The sequence below is a fragment of the Periophthalmus magnuspinnatus genome, chromosome 20 (assembly GCF_009829125.3).
Source record: "Periophthalmus magnuspinnatus isolate fPerMag1 chromosome 20, fPerMag1.2.pri, whole genome shotgun sequence".
Taxonomy (NCBI): Eukaryota; Metazoa; Chordata; class Actinopteri; order Gobiiformes; family Gobiidae; genus Periophthalmus; species Periophthalmus magnuspinnatus.
The window spans coordinates 14591239-14600719 of NC_047145.1; the positions used below are offsets into that span (position 1 = coordinate 14591239).

General features: G+C 39.9%; 1 protein-coding gene across 1 annotated transcript; it reads right to left on the reverse strand.

Annotated features, from left to right (window-relative positions):
* Positions 1 to 264: 264 nt before the first annotated feature.
* Positions 265 to 5508, reverse strand: insig1 (insulin induced gene 1). The gene is made up of 7 exons (XM_033985767.2): positions 5440 to 5508; positions 4995 to 5280; positions 4553 to 4871; positions 3526 to 3650; positions 3153 to 3319; positions 2569 to 2668; positions 265 to 1521 (listed from the first exon to the last, which is right to left on the reverse strand). The coding sequence occupies exons 3-7, from the start codon at positions 4863 to 4865 to the stop codon at positions 1492 to 1494; spliced, it is 735 nt and encodes a 244-aa protein (XP_033841658.1). The 5' UTR covers positions 4866 to 4871; positions 4995 to 5280; positions 5440 to 5508; the 3' UTR covers positions 265 to 1491.
* Positions 5509 to 9481: the final 3973 nt, after the last annotated feature.

The following is a 9481-nucleotide window of genomic DNA, read 5'->3' on the forward strand; positions in this document are numbered from 1 at the left end:
CACATATACACAGGCGGGGGGGCAGGAGTTTAAGGGGTGGGGTCTAACAGAGGAAAAGATGCGGGCAGGGTTATTGTAATGGCTGCACAGACTGACAGAGGCCAGACAAAAGAGGGAGCTCATCTATTCAATATGGCCCTGAGAGCAGACAGAACACACGCCATCATCGCCAACCCGAAATACTGGCCCCACTGTGCAACACAAGGGCTGCTTAGTACAGTAATGGACATAGTACTAATATACAAATACCCCTTTACTCATGAATAAGCTTGTTTTTGTTATTTGGATTTATTTTAAGTAGCAAAAATGATACACATTTCAAATATCAGACACACAAAATGCAATAAAAGAAAAAAATGGTGCTTCACCACCTCAAAAATAAAGCTTCCTGTCGTATTTAGCACACCTGAATGTTTGATCTACCACAGAGCATTCAAAAATCAGCATTCCTTCAGTAATGCTACAATAACCAATCACTTCTACTGTACTGGTTTTCCTGACAGAGTGAGGGCCACTGCTTTTCACTCCAAAGGCATCAAATCTGAAAGTGTCCAAAACCAGTATTTTCACACTGCATACAATTTTAGTCATAGTCAGAAAAATAAATAAAAAGGTACAAATCGGCTCACGTATACTGATTGCACTTTGTCCTCTAGACCCTCGTCTACTACCATACTGTTGGTCTAGTCTGACGATACCGGTTTGATTATAAGCCATTATTCATAATGTGATATCTTTACATGGTACAATAAAACAAAAGTGTTACAGTGACAAAAGCACTACTTTTGATAATACAGAGGCAATCACAGATTGCAATTCTTTTTGTCTCTAGTAACAATTGTCCTGCCCTTTTGGGGCCTTCATGATTCCCAAACTGTTATCAGAAAACTCCAGTCGCAAAAGAGAAGTCACCACCTGGTACATGTCCAATAGAACGCTTGGAAAAGTAAAGAAAAAACATTCCTCATACTGAAATGCCATGTTACCCCATGTATATCAGGGATTAACCAACTCAAAACCTTTTCATGGACAAATTGTCTACTGGTTTGGCAACCTTGTTTTCAACTACTTGTCAAAAACTAATTGGCATCTTACAATCTTGTTTTGGGTCTATTAAAAATGAATACTCAAATCTGATCTTAAAAACATGAAAAATACTTTTTCATGTAAGTGGAGACACTGGACTCCTATTTCCCTTTTTGTAAAAATGCAATCACAGCACACATGACGCACTCGTGAGTTTGTGAACGAGCAAGATCCTTTCCTGAACACAAGTCAGGTGAAGCTGGTCTTCATGGAGGAAAGCTGCAGATGGGCGATGTGGCCACAGGGCGGAGCAGAGGACATGGCACTGTGTGAAGGCCTGGCTGGACCAGTGCCTTGTTAGGAGAGCAAATGATGATGGGAGGGTTCCATCTCAAACTTTGTTCATTTCCTGCTGCATTCTTGTCCCCTTATTTTTGGCTGTTTTGCTCTTCGGCAGGTTAGTGTTCAGTCATTGTGAAGTTTTTCAACACCACCCTGGAGGGAGACATAGAAGCATCTCATTAACCACATGTCAGTCAAATGCTCTAGAGATAACAGCAGTCTCCTTTTCAGAAAAACACTGAGTGGTCACTGTTTTCATGTACACCACCTACAATATTTCAGTTTTTTTTTTTTTTAAACAAATGATTTTCTTTTTTCAAAATAACATTGACTTTCAATGCACAAGATTATTTTACTGTAATTGGCTTCAATCCAGACAAAGAGAGCACTAAATGATCTCCCACACAGCCAAAGAGGGGGAAATGGGAACAAAGACCCAAGTCTGACCCAAGAGCCAGAATTGCAGGGCTGATGGTAAACACAAACAGCGAATGGTTGGAGTGGTCAGCCCATCCTGACTGGCCCCACTGTGAGAAACAACAGCTCTTAATCTGCTTTCACGCTCTCAGTCTGAGTCAAACGGAGGCGCCGCTGACACACTCCAATTTACAGACAGAATGAGGTGAGCCTTGTGGGCACAAGCCTAATGAAGTCATCAAAGCCCACTCAACTGATGAGATCATTATGAAGGAAAGCTAGTGCCTTGTGAACTCTGAACAACTTTGAGATATTTGACAGGTTTGTAAAAGTAAAAGGCTGTTTGTTTAGTCTGTGTTTAGTTGTGCATATTTTTGTGTAATTATCATTCCATTACAGTGGAATGTTTTGTCCATAGTATATGAAAAAGTGTAAGGTCATAAATTCCAAGAAGTCACCACTAAGTAACCCACGAGCCTCTTTTACAGAGCTGTATCAGAATAAAAAAAGCTTTCATTTCTTTAACTGTAATTTTCTGTGACCACATGAGGCTTTAAATGGTCTTTTTCTTTTCTAAATACATGCTGTATTAAACCTGTAATATCCCATCATAATGCAAAAATAAAATCAAACTTTATCAAAACTTTATCTGTTTTAAGTACTTAAAACTTAGGTGCACAATAAATAGCTTATTTAATATGAAAACCTACCAGTGATATGTTGCCTTGATAACTCTCATATTTCATTTTAGACAAATACTCTAGTCGTGACATATTTAATTACCATAGCAAGCTGGCGGCCAATGTTTCCCACAGTGACTCCACCTGAGAAGAAAATACACGGGAGCCAGGAGCGAACATACAGGAAGTCTGGCGAAGTGTACCTGGAACAAGCAAAGGAAAACTGTTTATTAGATGTTACATTGACTATATTATACTGATGACCTTTGACCTATTTATGGGAATTTGTTATATTATAGGAATTTGCGATGGTATGTGTGGTTACATTGCATAATTACTGTTGTTCTAAAGTCATCGTAATATTTGAAAAACATAAGAACAATGTTGAAAATATTTGATAGAAGTTTACTCAAAATAAAATACAATACTAACAACTTGCTTCTCTGTGTGGGATCTTTTAATGTCTGTTTGAGCTTGTCTTTTGAAGCCAACATTTTATATCTCCCTTTCCCAGTTCACTGATTTTGAAGATTTGCCAGTGAAGCAGGTAGGGAGGCAAGTTAATTGGGCTCCCGCTAACACAGGGGCTCCCAAAAATAAATACCAACTTCTTCATACACTGAATCAGTTTTTCATTATGTTTGCCGAATTCAAGACATGAATGAATTCCTTTATGCCATAACTTACTGGTAGACTCCGTTGTAGACTAGAACCTGCGAGATAACCGTGGCTAGGAAGGCTGTGGTGATGCCCAGACCAAAACCACTTCTGGATCGGTCGAAGGTCCACCAAAGTCCCAGAGACAGGGCTGCCAGGGTGAGGGACAGTTGGACGGTGTTATCAATATCCAGTTTCTGTAATGTGTGGCAGTTAAGGGCAATGACAAACGTTTGACTTAACTTCAGTCTGAAATATTATTAAGCAAATAAAAAAAGGGTTAATAACAACATTGTATAGGGTATTACCAAAACAATCCAGATATTTTTAAAACAATGCAATTTAACTTGATACCATTTTATTTTTTTGCCAGAGTTTTATAGATTAGATGTGAAAAGGATACAACACTGGCATGGTTGATGCCGACAAACACAGCAATGCATCTCATGACGCTGGCCCACTCCCTCTTGAACTTGTGCGGTTCTCCCAGGTGGCTGTCCAGACACGGGTACAGCAGGCCCACCACAGCTGTGCACAGTCACACACACAAACACAAGATAGAAGATAAGCATAGGTCCTGAGAAAGTCTGCACTGGAAAATACTGTGGGGAAGTAGGGTTTTGCTAAGCATGCACTTCTATGTAGGCTGGTAGGCCTATACTTGTCAGGATTAGAGGAAACAAGGCTTTTTGCATATTTAGTTGTATAGGCTTAGTTCCGCCTATAATGTGACCCATCCATTTTAAATGGTTACTTAAAAATTGGCCTAACAAACGTTCCCTATTCAGTCTATAAAATGGGGAAGAACCGACATGCTGCAGTACAAAGTTGTCTTTTATATACAAGCCCCTCCGCCCTTCAGAGGCACAGCCATAAGGTTTCAGATTACACAGAGGGAGGCTACTACTGTTTTCCTTCTGATGCCTTTTCTCCTCTTCGCGGCAAAAAGAGGGGGAGGAGCTCTGAACTGTTTTTCTGACACTTCCTGGGTCTCAGCCTCAGAGGCACCGCCCCCTCCGCTCACCCGTTATTACGCCATCCAATGAGAGCGCAGCGCACCTCGTGCTCGGACAGTTTGACCAATCAGAGAGCGACTTTCGTCACCAGCTGCAGCAAGCCCCAATTTCTCCATATGTGGCTGCTAGACTAAACAACAATGCCCTGCATGTCCTCGAACAAAGACAGATTATATAATAATTAAACATAACAGTGCTGGCTGATCATGCACGAGTTGTACCCAATCAATTATTACGCAAAGGCCAGTAGAATGTCGGCAAATTAAAACTATTACAAGGTGATAGTAGTGAGAAAAAAAAGAAATGGTGTCTCCAGTATCACTGTAAGAAAACCTATGCTAAATCATTGATATAAAAAGCTCAGTTACTCTTTTCATATTTGACCTCTCAAACTGTGTGCTGTAGCCCACTCACCTGCCCCTGTGCCGCAGCATGGCGGGATCCACCAGGCAGACGAGAACAAAGTTGTCATGACCTCCTCGGGAAAGAGGGTGACGTTTCTCTGGATCTGCAGCAGGTTGAGCACCAGGGCGAGGATGGCTCCCACCGTGAACAGGACCAGACCACGGCGGATGAGGTTGGCTGTGCGGACGTCGTGCAGAGAGCCGTAAGCTTGGCTCAGCATGGAGGTGATGAGGGACATCATTTCTTCGGCTTTGTATACGAACCACTTGGCTCCAGATAAGTGTTTAGATGTACAAGAGCAGTGGTCCTCAAGTCTCGGCATTTGGCACTGCAGAACCAGACACACACTAATGATCACTAGTTAACTTGAACCTAGGTGAACATGCTTTTACTATCCTGCTTTGTCCAACTCTGCAAGTTACTGAGAAGAGAAAAGACAATGGCTCTCTACCTTATTCTTCAGGTGTCTTCGCTCGCGCTCTCCACAAAAACTCCCGTTTTGTTCGCAACAAGGTCCCAAATATCAGCGTGATTTCCCTCACATCATCGTTAGTTCACACAGTCACAAGTGAATGCTGGGGAACCCGGAGCAGTGCGGAGCACTTCCTCTGCAGAAAACAATCACAGCTGTGTCGGGTGAGTAGTGCTGTCCAATCAGAGCGCGGCGGATGATATGACGTGACGCCGAGGACCGCCTCTTTGGTTCAGGACAGACGCCAGACGCACATGAGTGGACTCTGAAGTGAAAGTGAACATGATGAATGGCAAGAAGTGGTAGATATAGATACTTAATATCACTTTGAAAAATATATCATCTATTCAATCCAAACGAGTTGGAACTTGAACCAAAGTGAAACATGCTACCTATGAGCGTGACATGTATGTGTCCTACTTACCAGTATGGGGAATGGAAATAGCCTGTAGGCTACAGTTGCTTTCCTCAAGCAAACCTTTGCAGAGTGGCCCAGAGTCTAGCACCTGTGCATTGCTCAGGGGTCTTATATAAGGAGGATAAACCAGGTCAGTGTCACAACATTTTGTTTTGGTGGAAAAGATAGTGAACTTTGGGTTACAGTGGGCAGTGTGTCCAGAGGAATGAGGGGCATGCTGGGTAGAGGTGTGGGCCCCTGCACGTCACATTACAGATAATAGTAGGGTTCAATGCCCTGCTCACTAGCTGCAAGAGGGGACAACAGCAGAAAAAGGCTTATGTATGAGATGGCAATAACGGATGTCCAATGTACACGGTAAATTACATACAGGAGTGTATATAGACCTAGGTCTTGTTTTGCTTCTGTCTGCACAAAGGTTGCATAAGGCAAGACACACCTTGAAGCAAACAGCCTATAGCTGAAAACAACCTTGTTCTGGAGCACAGTTACAAAAAATGACAATATAATTTATATATATTCATAAGAGTACAGATGAAGGGTTATAGTGTCACATGACCTCAGAGTGTTTTATTTAATGTCACACTTAAGAGTGAGTACAGGAGGAGGCTCTTGGTGCATACTGTTTTCAGGGTCTGAACTGTTCAAATATATATGGCTGTTCTTTGTGTTTGCTTGACCACTGGGGAAATGGGCACATTATTGGCCTCATGGTAAACAAAGGTTATGAAGTGGTTTATAAACAAAATGTTCCAATCTTGATTAAACTTTTAGTCAGCTGGAATCACATTGAAAACATGCTATGTATGTGTGACCCAGTTCCTAATTTTTGTAAACATGCATATATATTTTCTCAAGCTTTGGAAATGGCATTGTTAATACAACATAAACATAGCATAAATCTTTGAAATAATATGTTGTAATTACTGTCAACGTCAATGAGACAAAACAGTTTATTGAAAACGTAATGCTGGCTTGCTATGGTGTGTGTTACCACATAATAATGTAAGTTGTAAAGTCAAAGATCTTTGAGTGTATTCAGAAAACAATATGTGCATTGCATTTTTATTTTGGTCCATGCAAAATGAAGTGTTTCCAGCTATTTACTGTTAAGAGCCAATAGTCAAGTATGAAAGTGTTTAAAGCTTGTTTTTGTCCCTCGTATTTGAATACTTATAGGAAGCTTGAACAAAATGTGCCACGTCTCGGAGGATATAACTTTTATGAAAGAGGAAATTGTGTATTTTATGCAGTTGAATAGGTTGTTTTTTTCATGTCATAGACCACACCAGATCCTAACCACTTTATAAGCATTCACTCCACTTTCTCAGTAGATAATGTCATCACTTATGTTGCCTTCAGCTGACCATGTGGCTAACAGAGATAAATAGTAGGTTGCAGTAGTAATAGTAGTATTCTTATATTCTTAAAGGATTTCATGCGTGTGTATCCCAGATGAAAATGTTTCCCTTTCTGTGTAATTCCAGGCATTCCATGTGCCAGCCCGGGGATAAAAAGCCTACAGCGGAGAGTGTCTGCGAGGCATCAGGGCCAATAAGTCTTTTCTTCTGAGCATGTACGCACAAATCAGACAGGTTTGTAGGCTGCCTGACACAACCTATTCATTATTCTGTGTAGATGATCCACATTACAGAGCACATAGCAAGTGTCATTCAAGTACATTCATTCAGGCAGCCATTGTCAGCTCTTACTGTCTTCATCTGGTCTAGTTTAGCTTTTTACATCTGTAGTACATTTGCAATAGAATGATAGTCGTTGAATAATAGAATAGTGGAATAAAAATGTAATTAAGTGGGCTATATATGTATTTACATCTGTGAGTAGTTGAGGTTTTAGTCATTTAGACATACAAGGAGTGTTTTTTGAAGTAGTAGCAGTAGAAAGTAGGTACATTTCAGTGGTTAGTAATAAACATACTGTAGAAGTACAAGTACTAGTTATGATAAGCACATTATTGTCACACTAATACATCATTTTTAAGTAATTGTACGTTTACTGTAGTACAAATGTTAAGTACTTCCCCATACACTTGCTCTTTCCGTATCAGCTTGTCAATGTCACGCAAATGGGAAGCACTTCGAATCACATTATCTTACCTGTTAATAGCACTAACAACATATTCATGAATATAAGTAACAAATATACTACATAGAAAATGGTAAAAAAAAAAAACCCAAAAAAACGTGTCCATTATGATTCCAATGTCTTTTAAGCTTAGTCAGTGGTTTTGGTTTCCACAGCATAAAAATTCAGCTTTCACTGTCTAGTTCAATTATGCGTGAACTCTTCATTATTACCTGTGCTGCATAATGGCATTTGGGCCATTAATTTCCTTGTTGAAGTGTCTGTCTGTATTTCTTGGCTACTTTTTGCTCAAGGAAAAATATGTTTATATCTGTTTTTCAAAATGCTCAATTGAACTCCTGCGCATTATCTACGTGTACTCATCAAAAAATGCCTTGTCGAGTAGTGTGTTTTATAACCATTAAAAGTCCATTAAATACATTTTATTATGTTTATTATGTTTTACATTTTTACAAAAGGTATTTTAAATTTGAAGGTGCATTATGTAACTTTTCTTTTCTTAACAAATACCGTAAAAAAAACATGCACATCTTACTGTAAGCAGGATACCTTTTCACAGATCTGACCTGTAACTTGGCCTGGTAGCATTACCTGTTCTTCTCCATGGAGATAGATTGGTTTAATTCAATGCACTAACATCTCCATGGAGAGAAGCTATGTGCTATGATACTATCATGATGAGGCGACATTACCCCATTAAGAAGACTGACTGCTAAACCTAGAGATTGGAGGTCTAATGCCCATTACAGGGTAAGACACATCACTTTCCTTGAGTGTGTTATTTTCATTTTCATTTCTCTTTAGGGAGAGCCCAATGAGAGTACCAGGCTGTCTTTTCATGAGTTCCCTGTTAAGACAATACAAACAAAACAAACAAAATAAATAACTGCAAACAAAGGTTTAAAACATTAAAAACAGGTGCAGGTTTGATTATAAATGTTTATCGCAGGTTATTAAAATGCAGTAGTTGCACCAATGTATCAAGTTTCTCATGTCCTTGAAATGTATTCCATTTTTGGGAGTTTTTTTTTCCCCCCATTTCAGTTCTAATGCGGCCAGTTTGTAGACTTAGGCAATCATGAGATCTTGTATTAAAAGTTTCTGTATCAAAGTTCAACAAACAAGTGAGATATTCAGGCAGTCTATCAAGTAGTCCCTTATGAATACATTTTATACAGTGTTCAACCTACTTTTCCATAGAGTATACAGTGATAGGTTTTAAATTTAACCATGCTTCCAACTATCTGTTAGTTACTAACCAGGACCGGCAACAACCTCTTTGTCACATTTAATGCCATTTTATATTTTCATAACTTAAATATTGAGGAAAATACCTATTTACCATTTAAAACCCATGTCCTATATAAGCTAATATAGAGCCATAATAACCATAGAAATGAGTCTAACGTACAGTAGGCAGGCAGCATGTGTGACTCCTGGTGACAGTACTGGCGTTTAGCAGCTCTCACATCAGCAGATAAAGAGGGCCGCGCCGACACTTCAAATAAACAGCAGATCAAGTGTGTCATAGATTAGGCTGTGACACGCGCAGGGATTGAATTACTGCTGAAGGAAAAGCCTGCCGGAACAGCCCCTAAATTGATCTATCAAACTCCAGTCTGACAATTTAGTATCCTCAATCCTGTGTGAAATTAGGAACGGAACATGCTCGCCCGCCCCCATGGAGGCTTGATTAAGACACATGCATCTTCATTCTGTGCCCGGGATCATACGGAAATGTTTTTGCATTTCAAAAAGGAGACTTGCCTGGCTGGTTTATTTGTTTTGTTGTAAGTTAAACTAAGCTAAGATAACGCCACATATTGCCCTGCCCATTTGCTGTAATTATGTTGGGATCAGCACAGCAACCCAGCAGTAGGTTGTTACTAACTACTAACTTCAAAATGGCACCTGTTCTGACACCAATGTTCTTCTCTATACC

Coding starts and splice junctions, on each gene's coding strand:
- insig1 (XM_033985767.2), bottom strand. CDS start 4,865: ATGCCGAGACTTGAGGACCACTGCTCTTGTACATCTAAACACTTATCT. Junction 3,651..4,552: donor ATGCTGCGGCACAGGGGCAG/GTGAGTGGGCTA, acceptor GACTGTGCACAG/CTGTGGTGGGCCTGCTGTAC. Junction 3,320..3,525: donor GCATCAACCATGCCAGTGTT/GTATCCTTTTCA, acceptor CACACATTACAG/AAACTGGATATTGATAACAC.